The sequence below is a fragment of the Eutrigla gurnardus genome, assembly GCF_963514095.1.
Source record: "Eutrigla gurnardus genome assembly, chromosome: 18".
Taxonomy (NCBI): Eukaryota; Metazoa; Chordata; class Actinopteri; order Perciformes; family Triglidae; genus Eutrigla; species Eutrigla gurnardus.
This window is the reverse complement of record NC_139929.1, coordinates 5,815,550-5,837,445: the sequence shown is the minus strand read 5'-3', so window position 1 is coordinate 5,837,445 and position 21,896 is coordinate 5,815,550. Positions and strand designations below refer to the sequence as shown.

The 21,896-nt window shown below is 43.2% G+C and overlaps 1 protein-coding gene across 3 annotated transcripts; it reads left to right on the top strand.

Annotated features, from left to right (window-relative positions):
- Positions 1 to 1,298: 1,298 nt before the first annotated feature.
- Positions 1,299 to 21,885, top strand: LOC311028944 (tyrosine-protein kinase Yes). Of its 3 annotated transcripts, none has more exons than XM_084033761.1 (12): positions 1,299 to 1,421; positions 10,589 to 10,896; positions 12,507 to 12,606; positions 13,096 to 13,194; positions 13,640 to 13,743; positions 14,642 to 14,791; positions 15,252 to 15,407; positions 15,839 to 16,018; positions 16,808 to 16,884; positions 17,134 to 17,287; positions 19,373 to 19,504; positions 20,333 to 21,885. In XM_084033761.1, exons 2-12 carry the CDS (start codon positions 10,602 to 10,604, stop codon positions 20,539 to 20,541), a joined length of 1,656 nt encoding a protein of 551 aa, XP_083889887.1. In that variant the 5' UTR covers positions 1,299 to 1,421; positions 10,589 to 10,601; the 3' UTR covers positions 20,542 to 21,885. The 3 variants fall into 3 exon arrangements, with proteins under 3 accessions (XP_083889887.1, XP_083889888.1, XP_083889886.1); XM_084033762.1 differs by lacking the exon at positions 1,299 to 1,421 and adding an exon at positions 3,332 to 4,096 and having other exon boundaries at positions 10,593 to 10,896; XM_084033760.1 differs by lacking the exon at positions 1,299 to 1,421 and adding an exon at positions 3,333 to 4,096.
- The last annotated feature ends 11 nt before the right edge of the window (positions 21,886 to 21,896 follow it).

The window sequence follows — 21,896 nt, the reverse complement described above, 5'->3', positions numbered from 1 at the left end:
AGTCAGTGATTCAAATCCAAGGCACTTTTTTGTTCAGGCAAACGACTTGTGAATGTTATAAAACAGACAGCTTTAGTCGCCGTGAGGAGTAATAATATGACTAGCATCTATACACAGTCCTGTTTAACTATTATCAGTTATCTCATCTGTATTTGACCTACAAAAAGTGTTTCTAGCTAAGGCAACTAACGAGATGGTTGGTCTCTGGTACAGCTGACTCATAACAATGTCTATTTTTTCAAATGTCACATCAGTTTCAAGCTCCATTATAGAATCAGAAACGTATCGCCTGAGTCATCTGGTCGTCTCTTTAACCCACGACTCTCCTTTTAAAAAAAAAAATCAATGCAGTGGTGGAAAAGTACTCGGATCCTTTTGATTAAAAAGTCCTGCATTTAAACTTTATTATTATCTGTAAAATGTATCAAAGGTAAAATGACTCCTTCTGCAGAAAAATAGCTGTTTTATGATCTTTTATCACAGTTGTTTATACTAATTTTATATACATTTAGGTAATTTAGTCTGATCCAGAGCATTCTTAAAGGCTACAGGACAACATATGATTGTAAGATGTTGGATGATGAAGGAAAGAAGAATAACTAAAGTTCCGCAATATAAATGTATGGCATTTTGGGGCTTTATCTTTTTTATTTTTTGTCAAATAATGATTAATTTGACCTCTTTGGGGCATGAACGGTTGTTTAGGGGACGTCACTTTTTTATGAAACTACTAAAAACTCATGACAATGATCCCCTTTTATATGTCATGTAAATAATTTAAGTAAAATATTAGTAATTAGCATCAGCTGTCAAATAAATGTAGTGAAATACTACAGTGTTTGGCTACTTTCCGTTCAATGTAATCAACGTTTGTGTTTGATTTTCCTGTGCTGGCTCTCAGGACTGACTTTAATGTTGATCACCTCCCTCTCGGCTTCGTGCTCAGGTATCAGGGCCATGTGTTGAATCCTCGGCGGGTGATTCAGACCGCTCGATCCTCTTCCAGCTCTGACGTCACGGTTAAAACAAAGAAACACTTTGACTGCTTGAGATGTAGAAAGTGGTAACATCGGTGGAAATGTCCACTGAAGCGGAGCTTTCACTCTGAGGGAGCACTGCACCCAAGTGGTCGTGAGAAGACGGTGCAACATAGTCTATCAGGGTTTATAATGTCACAGACTTCCAAGTAGACAGGATGTGTGTGTGTGTGTGTGTGTGTGTGTGTGTGTGTGTGTGTGTGTGTGTGTGTGTGTGTGTGTGTGTGTGTGTGTGTGTGTGTGTGTGTGTGTGTGTGTGTGACCAGGAGTGTCTAGGGTTGAGACATTACAGGAAAACACTGATTACTTTTTCATCATTTTTTAAATCACGTTTTTAATCAAAGGTTGAGCTGATTTTACCGCTTATTTGTCATCTAATTACACGTAAGTAGATAAGACTATTGATCCAGGAATCCCCTGATGCTTGACTCACCGCACCATATCGGTGCCTTCCTGTAAGAATCATACTGCAATATTAATAAGCTGGCTGGTCAGAGCATTTTTAATTTCCTGCTGAAAGTTAAATGTTGTAGCTTTTTTGCCACACTGTTATTATCATGTTATAAAACGATAAACAATCTGATGAGTGCAGCAGGGTACGTTTTAAAAACAGCTCCTTACAGTAACTCATCCATGATAGTAAAATAAGAAATATAAAAAATATCTTCCTGTTTGTTCAGATGGGTCTGCAAACAGGAACCGCCTTAAATTCAAACACTTTAATTTAATTTAACTGGAAAGAGAGCTGTGAGTGACCGTACCAGACGTGTGTGTGTGTGTGTGTGTGTGTGTGTGTGTGTGTGTGTGTGTGAGAGAGAGAGAGAGAGAGAGAGAGAGAGAGAGAGAGAGAGAGAGAGAGAGAGAGCTTCATATCACCAAAGAAGAATATATGACTCATTCTAATTTTAGCGGTTAACTTTTTATAGCACCCGCTGTTGACATGTCCTGTTTTAAGAGGTTTTATTGAGGTGATCGTCTCATGATTCAAGTATTTTACCACACAGCTTTTATAACGACACGTGTTGACAGAGCATGGCTTCATAAATCTAATTTGTAAGGTGTGTGTGTGTGTGTGTGCGTGTGTGTGTGTGTCACCGGAAGAGCAGATATGAATCAAAATGAGACATTAAAGATAATGTGGTGTAATTAAACTAGACATGTGGAAAAAATGATTTAATTTATGAGACATTTCATTTTGTTTTTTTGTTTTACATTGAATTGCTTTTTTGGGTTTTCTTTTTCTTTTTTTCCTTGCAGCTTATCACTGTAAACATGATAAATGAACACTTATTATTTGAGTTCATGATGAGTAAAAGCAAGAATGTATGTTGGACATGTGGGAAAATAATTAATGTAATTACTATTTAATCAGTTTGATGAGTTTCATAATCGTTTTACTCCTTATTGCTGTAAATATATGCTGTAAATTAAATGTTGCAGTCCTGTCAAAACCATATAATACTATGTTTATACTGTATATATTCTATAATACCTTACTGCGTATGAGTACTACACACACTAGTGATATGTGTTTTATCTCTGGCCATAATTGTAATATTCTTCCAGGTCGATATTAGTACATCAACGTATATATATTTGAAGTGGTAAATGGTATGACTCACTCTAGAATTATTACGTGGCTGTCCTTTATAGAAACTATAGGATTGGGGTTAGGTTTAGGGTTAGGGTTAGTTAAGGGTTAGGGTTGGGGTTAGTTAAGGGTTAGGGTTGGGGTTAGTTAAGGGTTGGGGTTGGGGTTAGGGGCACACACTCCTGAGTCTCTACGACCCTCCATTCCCGAGATATTAGCAGAAATGTAGTTTGGGTTAATTCATTTTTTTATTTTGGCTGTATCTCTGGAACGGTAAGTCGTAAAGACACAGACTAAATATTGGTGTGTTCTGAAGGGTTGAATTAGGTCAGACGCCACCCACTCCCGAGTCTCTTAGACCCTCTGTTCCAGAAATATAAGCACATTGTGACAATCGGGGTTACGGTTGTGGTTGGGTTAGGTATAGAAATGGGTTTAAATATCTAAAGAACATCATCATAGTGATAGAAACATCCTGTGAATCCAATATTGGAAACGATTGCAGTTTGTTTGACCAGATAGCACCAGGCAATAGGGGATTGGGTTTTATATATATATATATATATATATATATATATATATATATATATATATTGCATACCCGCTTTTTTGGTTGGTCAGATGTAACAATTGACTAAAATTAATGACTTAAATTAATATGATATCCCAAACATCACTTGTAATAAAACATCCAAATAGCTCGAGGTTTGTGAGTATTGTCATCAAAACAAGCAGCTCTACTTGTAAAGCCAGGCTGTGATCTGGGAGCTGCAGATGTGCAGCTGCAGTAGCAGCAGCTCCACCAGCAGGGGGAGCCAGAGATCTAGATTTCTGACTGAAACTGGTCCACATCGAGGACGCTTTGAGTCCACCCTTTTTCCTTTTCCCCACATGAAGACACCCTCCTGTCTGTCGTTCCGCTCCCCTCTCGCCTCGCACATGATCTCTAGAATTCCACCATTCCGCCGGTTCCTCTCGGTGCGGTCGTCTCGTCTTCCCCCCCTGCTGTCCTCAGACCAGCTGTGCCGGACGAATCTCTCCAGCTGTGTGTGTGTGTGCGTGTGTGTGTGTGAGTGTGGCTCTCCAGTCCCGCAGCCAGGGTCGGCCATGTTGTTGTGCGGTGGGGGTTGATGTTAAGTTTAGTAGTAGGAAGTAGAGGCTACGACGAGCTGGGACACTTCACCATCTCACTTTTTTTATATTTTTTATTTTTTTTTATCTTCGCGTCTGGATTAATCCACCGTGATGACGACGACGAAGACCGTCTCCTGCGTCCTTCATCACCACCGCAACGCCGTTTTGATTTAACTTCACTCCTTTAAAAACCTGATCTCAGTCTCTTCTGCTGGATGGATGAAGTGGGGATGAAGGCGGCTCGGTCCCGGTTAGAATAACCTCGGATCTGATTCAGGAGGAAAGAGGGGACACAAAAGGAGAAACACTAGAAGAAGAACCCGGATTTGTGAAGGTAAAATCCAACCCCCCCTAACCCAAAATGAAAGTGGTCTTTGTCAACAGGATTCGATAAGGATGGGCCGGAACGCAGCAGCTCGACCTGTCATCAACAAAGGAATGGAGCTGTCTCACCGTCATACACGTTCCTACCTGTCTGTGGGCTGCTGTGAGGTCTCCCTGCACGCCTTGCAGCTTGGCTGTGCATTCATCATCAGATCATATTCAAATATCAGTGATGAGACAGCATGTGCTTCAAGTCCCACAGGAATAGTGCGACCATGTCAGTCAGATAGATTCATACTTTTAAAGTAGGATGAGGTCAGTAAAGCAAAGATAATATGTGGAATAGTTCATAATAAGTATATGGTATTTAATATCATAGTAAAGGTTGTGAAAATTAATGTTTTGTTCTCACTTTTAAGATGTTTCCCACCTATTGTGTCGATTTGTTGCCAGACATAAGAGGCAAAATTGCCTCCTCATCATTGCAGATATTTAATCCAATCTTTCACTCGTGCTGAGTCAGATTATTGTTAAATCTTGGCAGGAAAAGGAGGAAGAGGAGGTTCAGGCCCCCCTTTTTTTCTTTTTTTTTTAAAGATGAAGCCATGAGTCTGCATTCAAACGTCCTGGTCAAACAGCTGAGTCACAGTTTTCTGTGTTTATGCTGTTGCCGCCTTCTCCACCTCCACCCTCCGTCCTCATTACCCACGCAGTGTGCGACACTCCAGTCAAACTGACCTGTCACGCCTCAGGTGACTCGAGAACAAGTCATCTAAAGGATACGGGACACGTCCCGCACCAGGCTCTGCACAACTGAATCACTGCTGCTGTGGATCCATATAAGGGGCTGCTCAAGTGCAGGAAGTTAAAGGGGGAACGCCGCAATTACTTAAGATGTGGCGATGACGACTCCACCATTACATTCATTATTACGTAACGTGACATGTGGTAGCCGAGAGTGGAAACACTGACTTTTGGAAATGACATTGACAAAAACACTATTGCGTAATTGCAGATCCCTGAACCGCTGAATAAGGTCAGTGTCAAGCTGATAGCAATCCTCTGTGTCGGATCGGTGACAACTACGCCATTTAATCTGCATGGAGCAGCTGATTTGATCACAAATTAAGATTTTCTGTGTGTTCAGCTTTAGCAGGTACAAAGACGCAGATTAAATGTTGTTAAACTCTCTTTAAATAGAATTAAATCACACCGAGGAGCTCCTGGAACAAAAGTACGGAAGGCAAAAAGGGTCAAAAACGCAGAGGAGGTCGAGGCACGTGGGTAAGGAGAGGGGAGGAGACAGCGGGACACAGGTGAGACACCTGAGGGGCAGACAGGTTCAATCTTGACAGGAACGTGGAGGGATCTGGAACGATACCAGAATTAACAAAATAAAGCAGGAAATGGAAAAAGAAAACTTGACCTAGAATAAGAAAAGATTGGAAAGAACGTGACGTTTTTTATGAGCAAACGTCTGGAGGAGGATGATTTTCATGTGTGATCGTGGGTTTGGATATATTTCCCCAGAGAAAGCAGTCCAGGCTGTCACGCGAGCGCTCTATTAGATGTTGACGGTTCAAACACCCGGCCCTGTTATGTGCTGACAAACGGACGGTTGTGGAACGCTCTCAGATTTCCCAAAATAGCTCACGGTTTTTACCCTCGGCTCAGGTGCCAGGATTCAGGTATTCCCATAAGACCTGTTTATTCAGGAAAAATGTGTCATGTCTGTTCTGTGGCAGCACAGGAACTCACATGAGCTCGTCTCGGAGCACTTCGTGTTCTGATTTGTCAAGTTAAAGGAGTGAAAAGACTCCGGACTGAAGAGGATTTAGGCTGCTCGATTTCAAAGTCAAACAGTCAGTCACTTATTGATGCGTCGCTGTGAGGCTTCACATCCGTAACATCACAAGACATTCCTCCAGACCCGTTTTAACCCCCTTGGTGTCGGGTGAATGTGGTGGATGGTGGATGGTGGCAGGCAGCGTCTGTTCTGCAGCCGCCAACAGCTGTCTGACGGGATGCTGGGCCGGCCTTCACTCACACTGCTGGGTGCCGGACAAAGTAGGAGGCTAAAAGGACCTAAATATAGTTTAGAATCGGGGATTCGCTCATTTATAATGCATGATATGCAGAAGAAATGTTTAAAATGCATCTTTTCAGTCATATGGCAAGTTCCTGATGAAGTAACGCGGAGGCATTTTTAAAGTATTACACGTGAAAACTGTTAAAAAATAATAATAAAAATAGCAAAAAAAAGCAGCCAAACCTCACTTTGGATGAGCTGAGTGACTTTTGGCATTCATAGGCATCAATGATGTTAGCATTTAGCTAGCATTAAGCTAAGCAGAGCCTTGTTTAGAGATGCTTCACATTCTTATATGAAACAATCACTGAGTTGTAGCCAGTTAGTCCTGAATCACATGCAGGCGTCCATTTAGATTAGTCACTAATATAGGCTTGTATAACAGAACTAAAGGTTATTTACAGCCTATTATCTATTTAAAAAGCATTATCTGGCCATTTAACACTCTAAAAAGCCAAAAGTAATCAATTAAAATGATATAAAACAAAATAATTCTCTGCATTTTTTAATAATTGTTAATTATTGCAGATAAAGTATCAGCCTATCTGTTCAATTAACCAATCTCTGCAGATGAGGTGCATTTAATCTGTTTATTTCCTGATAGCCGGGGCTGTAAATGTGGATAACCTCAGCCCAACTTTGTCTCTGCAGCCTCCTTTAACATTCTGAACCACGACCAGCAGCAAGTCTACGTCTCCGTCGTACCACAGAGAGAAAACACCGAGCTCTCCGCCGTCTTATCAGCTGTTTGCCGAGCCCGTGTGGAATTCTCTCACTGTGGTTGGGAGGAAACCGACAGCAGCTCGTTGATAAGAAGAGTTCAGGTTTAAAGTAAATAACAGGAGGATATGAAAAGCAGCTTCAAACTCCGTTATTCCAGGTGGAAGCGAGCAGGAACACGAGTGCTTAATATTTCCTGTTTTATAGCTTCACACATTTGAGAATTTGATGCTTTTATTTGTCATAAATGAGAGTAAACTGAACATATTTGGGGTTTTGGATTGAACCTCTAATAAAGAGGCCTTCGCTTGCCTTAAATAACAGAATACACGTTTACATTTTTAAGATTTCATCATTGCTTTAATTGAAGCTTATCTGTCTTTATTGTCTTTTGTCAGAGGAGGTAGGCCTCCTGTTTTTGTGATGACTTCCTGGTTTACACTCTCCTCCTCTCTTCCTTCCTCCTCCTCCTTGTGATGGCGTGCCTCCTCCTAACTGGTGCAACTGGGAGTCCTCCCATGTTTGCATGCGATGTGCCGTTGCGGGTCATGCTTCCATCCCGGGGGGCAGTGGGATGTTGTCAGCGCTGGAATAAGCGACTATAATTAGCAGCGAGGCAGATTTCCCCCCGTGGTTTCACGGCTCCGCTGTTCAGGAATGAGACTCGTGTTCAAGTGAACGGACTCGGCTGTGAAAGTCAGCAAGCTTTCGACATTTGAGATCCAGTCCGGCTGGATTGTTTATGAGATGAGGTGTGATCGTTATCGCTCTTATGGTACATTATTTCTGTTGTATTCTCATTCTAGTGTGGTCGTGTGACGGCTGGCTGGTTGGACCACCCGATGGAGGGTTAGCTGAGCTGGTTCAGGGCCCACCCGGATGGTTGCTTGCAGGTGGAGTTTGGGGTTGGCACTGCTTCAGCTGGAGGCCCTGGTGGTTACTCCTGTTTTTTTGTTTTCTGTTATTATCCTCTTAGGGTAAATCCTCCATCCTCATAATCCTTCTGGTAGTTCAAGCTGGTATAGTGGGCACTGTCTGCCTGGTGGCCCCCTCCCTCCCTCCCTTCCTCACCCATCCACCCTGCTGTTCCCCCTCCCTCCTTCTCTCCCACACAGATCCAAATCATTTTCTTTATGCCCACACAGCCTCTAATGGGAATGTGATCAGAATGATTCTGTTTCTTATCTCCCTTGACTCGGTGGGAATCGTCTGACTTAGATATTGAGTTTTTTTTTTATATTTCATCTGTGCGGTATAGCTCAGCTCTCAGTAAAGATGGTGGAACGTATATCACATGACTTAATGCTCTAAAGCGCTCCTCTGCTGCATTTTCTCTTCCACCCGGAGACATTTTCCCCTAAATCGTATCATATAAGTCCACATTAGGGCTATGCTAACATATATCTTAAGTTCTGCAGGTATTTGGACAAATTCAAATTGTGACATGATGATGGCACAAAGGAGGAATCTTAAATATCTGTAGACGTTTTTACAGTAATTTATACATAAATTGTACCAAAAAAACGGATAAAACTTCCATTTCTGTGACGCTTTAGCTTAAATGTTTGGTTATTTTACACAGTAAATGACTAAAAGCATTGGTTGTCTTTATTTGTATTAGATAGTTGACAGTAGAGAGATTTTGAAGATGAGGAAAAAAACATTATGTTAAGTGCTCTTTTTATACAGTAGGAATATAAATGAGCATATGATAATGTGGTGTTTTATTTTGATTTATTGCTCCATTTCATGAGTTCAGCTCTGCATTTTTATGCGTTAATGATATTTTGGAAGAGTGAGGTCACTTTTATGAAAGGGGAAAAACATCCTCACATTTAAATAATAATGTTATACAGCGCGGTGAGTTCACTGGCGTCCCGACGAGCCAGACTCCGTGATGAAACAGAAGGCCCACCGTCGTCGCCGGAGCCCTCTGCCTTCTTTCCATGACACTGCTTTTGTCTGGAGGTTAAAGGAAAGGCTGGCGTTGAAACTAAACGTTTATTGTCCGTGCCAACGCTCTCGACGTCTTTGGCTCCCGATCTAACATCTGAGATGAGATTTATTAGCCCTTTTGAAGTACATTTTGAAGAATTCTGCTTCGGTTTCGGCACATATTCGGCGACTGACCGCTCATGAAACGGGTTTTGTAGAGGACGGCCGGTGCGCCGCACGAGCTGCAACCTGCAATTTCAAACCTTGTACGGTTTTATTTGAGCAAAGTGTTGTGAATCTCTTGGAAGGTTTCTGTGGTTTGTCCCCATTTCGTTCATTGCCTTGGCAGCCCAGCTGGAGAACTCGGTGAACTCTCGCATGAGCCCCTCCTTCGCCTCCCTCCCCCCTCCCAATATCAAGGCCTCTCTTCCAAAATCAAAGGTGCATCTGCAATCTGCATGATTGTGTGTAGTCTTCACTCAGTGCTGCTTTCATCCTCCACGTCACAGAATGAAAGCTCCTATTTCACTCCAGCCCATCTATTGTTTCTTACTTGTCTTGTAATGCGTCGGCGCCAATTAAGCGAGTCCAAGTCCTCGAGCAGCTGTTGTTCTTGGAGAAAAGCAAACGTTTTTCTGATCTCCCCGAGCTGAGACTTCTTTACGAGCATGTCTCCACATTTTCCGGCCCTTCACCTCACGAAAGAATGCCTCAGTGTGACTCCAGCCTGAATTCTGTTAGGGCGAGGAATGACAACCACGCTGCATGGACACACCACTCTTTTAAAATCCCGTAGTGTGGTCCGGCTGAGGCAGGGACGGGTGAGGAGACAATGAGCCCCCCCTTCTGTAACAATTTCCAGGTAAACCAGAACTCTCAGATTCAGAGACACAAAATAGACCCAGGCGACTTGTTTGTAGTCATCGTTGGTCTTTGTAGATGTTTTGTGTCCCTTTTGCTTTGTTGTTTTTCTCCTCTTTTGGTCACTTTGAGTCTCTGTGGTCATTTTGCATATGTTTGTCTGCATTTTGTGTCTTTCTGCTCATTGTGTTGCTCTTTTTTTTGTTGGTTTGTGCAGTTTTGTGGTCCTTTTGATTCTCTTTTTAGTTGTTTTGCATCCCTTTTGTGGTCATTTTGATTCACTGCATGGTCATTTTGCATCTTGAATTGACTTTCCAACAACAAATATCAACGTCACAGTCCTGGACCAGTGGCCCCTGAACCCTTGGGGGGTCTGCTCCTTCTCCGTGGACTAAAGGCCCCTAAGAGGGCTCTTCAAATCACATCAAGGCATAAATATAAAGCACAGCACTGATTCTGCATTCTCCAATGTCAGTTAACTTGTATGTAAATGTTAAATGACCTCTTTATGGAGAAGCGATGACATGTAACAGATCACAACCACGCGATGCTAATCACCTCTTGATCCCTCCGTTTAGCTGCTGTCATACCTCCATAACACGCGTGCACAATTGAATCTACACGTTTGAGGCGTGCGTGACTCAAAGCGGATTTGTCAGTCAACCATATGTCCCAGTTACCACATGGCTTATAGTCTTAGTGGGTCGCAACAACAAAATCATTCCCATGAAAATATCAGGTCATTAGATTTTTTTTAGTGAAGCCCACAGGCCTTATGTTGCAATTGTTAATCCTGCGCCTCCCTTGGCCCTTCACTTTTATTAATGTATCATCACTGATGACTTGGCTGCTGTCTTCGTCCATCTGCTGGTATTAAAGTGATGGCTTTGTGTCCAGGCAGGGCGAGACGATGGGCTGCATTAAGAGCAAAGAGGACAAAGGCCCCGCGATGAAGTATCGGCCGGAGAATCCCGCCGCGTCGGACGCCAACGCCACCATAGCCACACCTCACATAGGTCACTACGGACCGGACCCCACCCAGCTGCAGCAGAACCAGCCTCCCACCTCGTCGTCAGGCTCCGGGGCTGCGAGCTTCAACCACACCCTCACGCCGTTCGGAGGCTCGTCCGCCATGACGCCCTTCGGAGGAGCGTCTTCCTCCTTCTCCGGCCCCGCGTCCAACTCCTTCTCTGGCGCCGTCTCAAGTGAGCATTTTCCTCTTTACTTAAAGGGCCATACCAATGTTTTTAATGCCCATTTTCTTTCATGTTGACCGTGTGTTTTAAGGCCTGCCATTGTTTTGGTGTGTTCTTATCTCCCAGCAAATGGTAATCGTCGGATCCTTCAATCAGCTTTCTGCTGAAGTATTTCCATAAAACCGTACGGCATCCGATCTTTAATACCATATGAATTTTAAGATGGTATTTAAATCAAGTGGTTGGGACTTGACTCGCTGCAGATATGTAATCCATCATGTTTTTCATCATGTTTTAGTCACGCTAGCAGCTCGGCTCCAGTCACGGAGATCTGGTCCGCAACAAATGAAATCCCACTGACTTTGGTGAAGCTAAATAGATTTTAAGGATCGCCAGCGTGAAGTTGACATTTTTGGTTTTGAGGGACAACTATTGGATTTGCCAGTACATTTTAAAACCACATTCATTGGAATTAATTGAAATAACTTTTAATCAAGCCCCATGACTTTGTCAATCAAACACCTACAAACATGACATTCTCATTACTTACTGTTATGTTTGGAGCTAATTGGAAAGCGTTGCTATGACGCTAAATTAAACTAATGTGTTTTTTTTTACTTTGTTTAGGTTTGTTTGTTTTTTTCTTAATCTTTGTTATCGTCTCCAGTTTTTGGGCATGCGTCAGAATAATTGCCCACAGCACAACAGCTGCCCTTATATAGTGTTTAGGGGGTGTGGCCTATGCTAATAATCAATCAGCCACACCTCCAAGTTGGATTCATCATTCAGCAGATTTGGATGAGAGTTGGCTTCTGTTATTTTTGTCCCTGAACAGAAATTGAAGAGAATGTTGCGGCGTGTTTCCCAACTTTAATGGTGATATTAGCATAAAACACACTATCCTGAGGAGTTTACATGACTTGCATTACAATAAAAACACACACACAACAGTGAGCTTAACACAGGTCCCGTTATCATCCGTGATCACCTTAAACGTGTCCGAGCAGCTTATCAGCGATGAGATGAGATTGAACCCTCCTGTTTGGGTGGGATTTAGGCTTGTAATCCCTCCTCCCTGTTGGATTATCTGCTCTCAGAGATGGGTGAAGGTGGTGCTGCCATGTTTTTGCTTTCTGCAGGAGATAATGGGATTACTGCTGACGGCATTGTTGTCGGTGGTGGGTTCGTGAATGTCGCGTGTCAGGGGGGGCGTGGCTGCACGGGAGGCAGGAGGATTTACAGGATGCCGGCATGTGACGGACATTCAAATTCATAATTTATTGAACAATGTTGTGCCGATAATGGCTATTAGGGAACTGGATTATGGCTGTTGGGGAGAAGATACCGGCTTGTGTCTATTCGCGGTCGTGTTTCCATGCAGGGGAAGCACTCCCACCGTCGAAAATCAATACCGTGTGAGCTCTCAGACCTCGGCGAGACAAATTCATCCACATTAATGGGCCTCTTAAACAGTCGCACACAAACAAGCCTGCAGTTTCCTGATGAGGTCTCCAGCATCATAATGCCCTCTGCCAGCATGTGTTTACAGTACTCACTTTCACAAGCTCACAAGGTGGTTATTCAACACATGAGGGTCTGTTTTTTTTTTGTCTTCTCAGGCGGCGTTACATTCTTCGTGGCCTTGTACGACTATGAAGCGAGAACATCTGACGATCTTTCCTTTAAAAAAGGAGACCGCTTCCAGATCATCAACAATACGTAAGCATCTTCCTCTACTTTTATAAAGATCTGTTTCACAAGATGCCTCTCTTTCAATCCTAAACCGCACCTGTTCTTTGTAACCGTGAATATGTGTGATTGGCACTTCTTTCCCGATGCCGGCTTTTCAGCTCGGCGCGCTGGATCTTTTATTTGATTCAGGCTGTGTCGCCTGAGGTTACAGCATTGTAATGTAGATTCGTCTCATTCAGTCCCCGTTTATTTTGAGTCCTACCTAAAGAAAATTCCAATGAATGCAGAACAAATTACTTTTAAAGCTAACTAACAAAGCTACGTACTTACGACCTATTTCCATAAGAGAGGATCATTGTACACGAGGCTGATGCCTGAATTAATAACCATTAACCTCATTTAACCGCCTCTCATCCAGAGTATCAATCATAGCTGGGATGTAGTACCAGGCCTTGGTTTACTGCTTAATACACGAGTCATTTGTCTCACCTCTCCTGTGTGTTTGTCCTCCTGCAGAGAGGGAGACTGGTGGGAGGCTCGCTCCATCAACACGGGGAGAAATGGCTACATCCCGAGCAACTACGTGGCCCCCGCCGACTCCATCCAAGCTGAAGAGTAAGGCATCGATGTGACCTCATTTCTTGCAACACACTCCAAATATCAACGTCAGAAGATTTTTCAACAGTCGGCTTCTCGGTCGCCACTTTAAGGGGACATATCGTGGGAAAACTCACTTTTTCAGTGCTTTTGCACATAAATGGGTATCACCTGAGTATCTCCTTGTTTTGCTCGCAAGCCAATCAGATAAGCCTGGGCTTTTTCGGGAGGTGTGCTTAAAGAGACAGCCTCTAAAACGGAGCATTTCAGACAAAGGGGGAATACAGGTGTATTCAGACGGATAGTATGAGAAAGTGAATGGTGTTTTTTGACCATTAAAGCGTGTCAACATGTTGTAGTAGAAACCCTGAATCACATGTGAACCTGAAAAATGAGCCGGATATGTCCCCTTTAAAGTGTGAGTTTGGCAGGTTTTTTTAATGTGCACGCTTTCTGTTGACAGGTGGTACTTTGGTAAAATGGGACGCAAAGATGCTGAGAGGTTGCTGCTGAATCCGGGAAACCACAGAGGAACTTTCCTCGTGCGAGAAAGTGAAACCACTAAAGGTGATGATGTTTCCTTGTTAAACCGAGTAGCGGATGATGCATCCGATCACTGAGCTCCAAACTGCTGACAGGATAACGATAAGTAATCAGTTTACGTTTCTGATTCTGGGTCAGTGTTGATGAATGTAGTTACTATGGTGATGTGTTTTCCTAAATGCAAAAACAAAGCTATGAATTGCTCCCCGGGCTGGCTCCCGTCTCCACAGCAACATCAGCTGATAATCATGGGTGTCGTAGAATTTAGAGCACAAAGCAAGCAAGCAAACTTTCTTCACAGAGTTCTGTTTGTGCTGGATTTCAGGAAGGAGAAAACAAGTAAAAGCAGTAGCAAAGATGCTCTCTAAGACAAATCGACGCATTAGGATGAGAGAAAAAATGCTATTTGTCAGAATTTTCAGAATAAAATGGGTCCAATCTTTTATTTTGGTGAATATGGAGCGTAAGAATAAGTCATAATCTGTGTTCACGTTCAATAACGGACCTGCCACTAGTCTCCTAAAGGGGGCGGGGCGGCGGTGAAACCCACTTGACACAGATACGGGAAGCTGCCTCTCGGTGGGCCGTCTCCGCTCTGAACTGTCTCTGGCAGCAGGAAAGAAAGAAGGAGATAAAAGACACAGAGAATTCATAGCAACCCTGTGAGGCTTTAAACTAAATGCGAATAAGCTCTTGTCTCATGTCTTTGTCAGACATTGTCGGTGCCTGAGCTTGAATCGGAGCTATCAGTGCAGTCTGCTGATCTTTTGTCTCACTTTGTTCCTCGATTCAGCATTCATGTAGAGTTGAAATGGACGTGAGTGTGCTCTACGGAGCATTTAAAGCCGTTTGTTTAGGAGGAGATATTAAAATATAACTGTGAATTCGAGTGATGAAGAGCGTTTCCCCTCATCTCCTCTAGGCGCTTATTCTCTCTCCATACGAGACTGGGACGAAGCCAAAGGAGACAACGTGAAACACTACAAGATCCGTAAGCTGGACAGTGGGGGGTACTACATCACCACCCGAGCGCAGTTTGACACGTTACAGAAGCTTGTCAAACACTACACAGGTATGTTTGCAACGCTCTCGCTTTCTTCTCTCATTCATTATTCATCCCACCTGAAAACGACTCTCTGTCACACCTGCTGCTCTCTGCCAGCATGCACTTTTTTTCTGTTCCACCTGCAAAAATCCTCCCCGGAGACGAACAGTTTTTAATCTTAATTACAACTGATGGAGCAGTTAGGATTTTTTGAGCCTCGTCTTTGGGGTCCCGAGGAGAGCTGGAAGTTAAATCTCTGTTAACCCACTTCATTTCAGCGTGACTCTGGAGAGGGTTGTTGGTGTATCTCATTTATATTTCATCCCGGTTGGTATAAGAGCACGAATTCATGCACATGAAATGGGAATGAATGATGCATGAAACAGACTTCAGCCTCCCGCTGGTTCAGGGACTCGTGTTTGGTGACACCGCCGGGTGTAATGAAGCGTTTTTTTGATACCCAACCCGCGTCTTGCTTCCTTCACAGAGCACGCCGACGGGCTTTGCCACAGGCTGACCAGCGTTTGCCCCACAATCAAGCCACAGACCCAGGGGCTTGCCAAAGACGCCTGGGAGATCCCCCGGGAGTCCTTGCGACTGGAGCTCAAACTGGGCCAGGGCTGCTTCGGAGAAGTCTGGATGGGTAAGAGACACGCGGGAACACGTTCAGACAACCGCTTTCTGGCGTCACGCCTTCATTACTATCTGGATTGTGAAATACTGTACGAAACCAGCCCAGCATGTACTGGAACGCACACGAACACTCCGATGTCTATGTTTATTGTGTCTATTTTCAGTCCAAACTGGGGATTCATCCACTTCCTGCAGTCGCTTCCTCTGTTTGTTGCATTCCCTTTATCTCCAGAGATCGTCTCACTCAGCTGCAGCCAACCTTTCCTCTAGTATCCGCTCATCCCAGGCATACTTCTGCGAGGAGTGCACGCATGACAGCACATGCCTGAGCAATTACGAGACCTAATTAATGATATTGTCTTGCTGCCGGCCCATTAACAACACTCATTACCCCCGCTGCCCCGTGGGCGTGTCTTCTCCCCCCCCCCCTATCTCTGACAGGCACGTGGAACGGCACCACCAAGGTGGCCATCAAGACGCTGAAGCCGGGCACCATGTCGCCTGAAGCCTTCCTCCAAGAGGCTCAGATCATGAAGAAGCTCAGGCACGACAAGCTGGTGCCCCTTTACGCCGTGGTGTCCGAGGAGCCCATTTACATCGTCACAGAGTACATGGCCAAAGGTACAAAACACGCCTTAAAAAAAAACCCCTGTGTGAAAGCTTCCTTTGATTAGCAATTAAACTGACTTTCTATGAACTCTCGACCCTGGAGAATAACAAGAATCAGCCGTTTCCTGTTACATCACGCTGATGAGGTCTATTTTTAAAGAAGAGCGAAGCAACAACTCGGCCTCTCCATTTTTTCCGGCGCAAAAATCGATCACGCGGCTTTGCTTTTTCAGGCACTGATATATTCCATATATGCTTTGGCGATTTTCCTTAAAGGAAGAAAATGTAAATTTAAGGTATTGTTTAATTAATGTGCTGCACGGATTGAAAGGCCTTGAATGTCCCTGGCGGTTCCCCGAGGCCTGAAACTGGGATGTTTAATTGAAAACTGCAGTGGGTTTGTGGGAGGATTTCAAAGCTTCAGCTGCAATGCGTTTTTTTGGGGGGGTGCTTTTATGAGTAATTAGATTTATGTGTGTGTGTAAATGTTAGCTCAATGAGATATGCCTGTGTGCGTGGGTCTAAATGTTTGTTGATCCAGTGTGTGCTATGATCTCATAGATTAACTGCGGTTGTGTTTTCCACAGTTCCCCTTCTCTTCATGCAGAAAATAACGTAATAATTCACAGTCGAGCTTGTTTTTTTATTCAGTTTTCGGTATTCAGGGGCTTGATATTACATATTTAACATATTTTTTATGGTGGTACATTGGTATGCAGCTGGTTCAGCTCCACTTTTATTGCCGCTATAGTACATCATGGCTGCTCTGCATTAACGACCTCTCACCTTCTGCTTTTATAGGAAGCTTACTGGACTTCCTCAAAGAGGGTGACGGCAAATTCCTCAAGCTCCCCTTGTTGGTGGACATGGCTGCACAGGTGAGACAAACCACACGTACCTTTTTATTTATTTTTTTTGCTTTTCCTCGAGTGCAGAATTTGTGTCAGTGAATGTTATTTTTAATATTCTATTTTAAGCCTCAGGAAAACATCCTCAGTTTGTTTCTGTTCTTTCATTATTGTCTTCTTTTTTTATATTCGACAGAGGGCTTGATGTTCTGAGTGTGTGAAGCTAAATCTTTTTTACTGAAGCTGCTGTCGAATTGTTTTTCCTTGTTGTTTTTTTAGATCGCTGACGGCATGGCTTTCATCGAGAGGATGAACTACATCCACAGGGACCTGCGTGCCGCCAACATTCTTGTGGCCGACAACCTGGTGTGCAAGATCGCCGACTTTGGTCTGGCCCGGTTGATAGAGGACAACGAGTACACGGCGAGGCAAGGTGGGTCGGCCTACACGAGTCCACACATACCCGTCTTATTATTTAAAACGTGGTCAGCCTCCTTTTAAAAAACAGTTGGCTGTTACCCCGGTGACGCTGTGTTTGGGATGGGCACACAGGCCGGGACAGTCCTGAGGGACTTCTAAGTGGAACGAGAAGTTTTAAGCGATTCACAATTTTTCATGGAGCTGTGTGAACTCTTTTCAGTGTGTCGGCCTCCGAGACGCCTGTTGGTGTGCAGGAGAAACCGTGCAGAACAATTAATCAGAAAAACACGCTTGATGTGCATGTAAGCGTTTTTTACACTAAATGCAGCGAGCGGATCTGCCCGGCATAATTGTGGTATGACAGCGTGCACCATCCCTCCTCACGTCACTCACACTGTAATGTTTTAATTAGATTAAGACCACAAATTAGTGAACTGTGGCCTCTTTCTATCTTTTTTTTTCTCTCTCCGCCATTCCACTGTAAATCCATCGTGTCTAGAACGCTTTGTACAGTAAAGCATGTGGGTGCTGACAGAGATTTCATGGTGCATTCAGGTGTACCTCGTAGCACCCTCCTGCCATCTAGTGGATCTTCTTTTTGCAGTTGCTTGCTCCCAATTGACTGATGAAAGAAGTTATTGGTATTACAAAGTAAATAATATTATTTACATTTGAGCATGTAACCTCATACTTTCCAAAAAAAAAAACGTTTGATACCATGTAGCTTGTTTTTAAAGAAAGAATTTAAAATGTAAATGACCGTTGTCACGGCCTGAATGAATGGCAGAGTTGTACACTGTTCGAAATATAGGTGCTAACTAGAACCATGTAGGGTTCTACAGCTTGTCCACTGAGGAGAATCCTTTTTGGTTCCTGATAGAACCTTTTTATAAAGATTCCACCTGAACTGATGTAATGCTAGCTGTCAAACTAGCTACATTGTAGCATCAATGAAAAATAAACAAACGTATAAAATGTATAAAAAAAATCTATATATTTTTTTAAACGCATCCGACTCAGTGTGCAAGGGTTCTGTGAGTAATGCATTTTTTATCAGCTGACAGATTTTTAAAAAAAAATTCAGGAAAAGAAGCAACACATTAGCCTTATTTAGCTAGCAGCTAGCTTGGTTAGCAGTAAACTGACCACAGAAAACCTAAAAACAACAATCAGGAGGCAGCTGTAAAGAGAAAATGTGCAGCTGATTCTCTGTGACAGGCTCTTGGAGAGTAGCCTACATAAAAGATGCCCGTCGGTATTCTCTTTTTCTTTCATGTTAGCGTCACGGCCGCGGAGCCACGGTTGCTAGTAGAAACGGCATGTTCAGCTGAAACCGACGGCTGCTGGCAGATGAATGGGATTTTTGTTTGTGATGCGTGCAGCTTTGATAACGTTAGATTTGAAATATTCAGCATCTCTTTCCCAGAGATACTCTGATGAATCCTCAGATGTCAGCGAGTTTACATAAGGAACGTGTCTTCAGTAGAAATTAGCTCCAGAAAAGCAACATTCCTGGATTATTTGTGCATCACCAAAACATAGTTTCCATAAAAGACGTGTTGGTTGATTGCATTCGTGTAAATTGTCTTCCACTCCCGTTGTAATTAGATCAAACAGTGAATTCTGACTGGGGAAGAGATGTATTTTTTTACCTTTAAATCAGAACTTAATCTCATGCTTGGACACACAGTTTGTTTTAGGTGGAAATAAAACCTTTAAAAACAAAACCCACAGTCATTTTCATCCCTCTGGGGTGTATTTACAAGTTTAATATCAAACAAATGATGTATTCTTAATTATGTATTAGGCCTTTTTCATAGAAGGCATTTATTTATTTGTCACAGAAGGAAAAGGTGTAGTTCTCCATGTAGCTGCTGTGTGATTAGGAATCGTGGTATTGTGTTTCCTCACAGTGACACTTATATAGGACGAAGCATCCTGTGCTTCTCCTAATGTGAGAAGTCAAAATGTCTGCCGTGAGAAAGGCCTATTGTAGGTCACTATGACCATTGTCATTTCCTGGAAATGAAGCCAGACGTGAAGGCGTACGCCCTCTAGTGGACTCACCTCACCCCCCCCTCTCCTCTCAACATTACAGGGGCTAAATTCCCAATTAAATGGACGGCCCCAGAGGCCGCCCTGTACGGACGCTTCACCATCAAATCAGACGTCTGGTCCTTTGGGATCCTGCTCACCGAGCTCGTCACCAAAGGCAGAGTGCCCTACCCAGGTAAGTGACAGTGACACACATACCCAGACACACAGGGGGGGGGGGGGGGGGGGGGCGGAGTTATCACCTTTCAGTCTGTCAGTAGACGTCAAGCAGGCGGGCTTGTTAATGTCTGAGGATGAAGTGAAGCCGCCTGACATTGTCTGGGCCGGTTGTTTATGCCTCTGCAGGGGGAACACAGGACACACACACACACACACACACACATTTGAGATTAGATGGGACCATCTGGTGGAGGCCGATCAGGAGATTGAACACCACTCTTGTTTATAACCATCTGCCAGACTGACTCCGCCCCTGGGGAGCAGGGCATGCAGTGTTCTGCACCACCTTCACACACACACACGTCCACTTTCTCTCTGATGAAGCGCTGAAGCAATTAATAGATTAGTCCGCTGACTGGATAAAAGTAATTTAAAATAATCTGTTGTAATGATTTCAGGTTAGAGGAGAAGATCAATACACTCATGTCTGGAAGCTAAATATCGTATCTCCATGGTCATAGTGTGCAGCTATTTTTGAATAAGAAATCTAATTATTTGTATTTTTTATATCAAAATCCAATACCTTTGGAAGCCGGATATTCTTGAAATGCCGTGTCAGCTCGAAATTAACTTAAGCTAACGTGCTCTTATAGCTTCATATTTAGATACAGATATGTAAGTGGCATCCATCTTCGCATTATGCCCCAAAATGTTGATGTGTTCAATATTTACTGGATTGAACCTCCTTTCTCTTCTGTATATCGGATCTGCTCCAAGGAATTGAAATTGAAATGATTGAATGGAATAATCTCCAGAGACCTAAAGCCTCCCGTCTCCCTCTCAGGCATGGTGAACCGTGAGGTGCTGGAGCAGGTGGAGCGAGGCTACCGCATGCCTTGCCCCCAAGGGTGCCCCGAGTCCCTGCACGAGATGATGAAGGTCTGCTGGAAGAAGGACCCGGACGAGAGGCCCACCTTTGAATACCTCCAGTCCTTCCTGGAGGACTATTTCACTGCCACGGAGCCACAGTACCAGCCTGGAGAGAACCTATAGCCTGCCTGGACTCGTATCCCTACGCCTCGGAGCGCACTTTAAGACATGAGCTCTTAATTATCGGACACTATCAAAACGTGGGTGGAAGCCAGGACAACCAGTCACATAAACCACTACTTGCTCTACACATTCTTTATTTTTTATTATTTTATTTTGCTCTCAGCATCCACCATCATTTAATTTTACATTCATATTGTTTTGCTTTCATTCATGGTACTAGGCAAGTCTTAGCTGTGTGAATGTTTTAATTTTAAATGTGGATTTCTATCACCGTGTACATTAATGTGGTAGAAAGAAACTAAATAATTCAAGTTATGTTCGACACACTACATGAACACAGTATATTGCTGTAAAAAAAAAATAAGCTGTGATGATGCCTTGCAATAGAAAATCATACTGTCATAATGGGAGTCCAAATGTTGGGTTTTTATGTGGTTTAATGTGGAGCTCTCCCTTCGCCGCTAAATCGTATTCTTTTGTGGTAAATTGGTAAATTATGCATCAGAACGATGAATTATTAACAGAGATAATATATTGAACTAATAGGGAGAAGCTCTCAGGGGACCGGTGGTCATTATCACAGTCCATTTGACAGGAATTATTTAAAAAAGCAAATCCCACACAGCTCAGCTCAAGCTACATTTCATCAGCTAGTGTATTTTTCTATTTGTTACAAGTGGGTGAGACCGTGACATGGTCTTTAATGCCTTGTAATATTTTAAAATGCATTTTTTTATATATATATATATTATTGTATATGTTCCTTTTGTCATCACAATACTTTATCACATTGTATTCATATCACATGGACGTGGTTTTATAGCTTCATTCGAAGGCCGGAGGAGACTTTTTTCATAACAAGGCCATAATAATTCTTTCTGTCCGTCACTGTCCGGGTTGTTTATAATCTCACTGCGATCACTACAGAGACATGCTTACATAAAGAGAAAAAAAACTGTGTCAGTGAGGGAAACCGGAGCGACACTCATGAACTTGCATCTTCTTGCATAAACCAGAATGACACTTAACGTGGATACAAGATGATTTTTACCGGCTCTTTCTAAAAAAAAGTGGAAAATGGTGAACAAAGCCACCAAATAAACTGGGAACGTCATCTTCCACAACGTGACTGACTGAAGCATTTGGTACTCTTTCATGTTTCATGTATGGAAGGAGGCTCTGCAGAAAACTATTTGTATTGCAATGATGATGTTTGGGGTTTTTTTCTACAGTGATTTCATCTTTGCCTTTTGCTCCTATGGACTCATCGGGACAGTATTGTGATGGGAATAACACTCCTCATTTTATATGACTAGTAATAAAACGGACAGGGTTGCAAACATATATTTATAGGT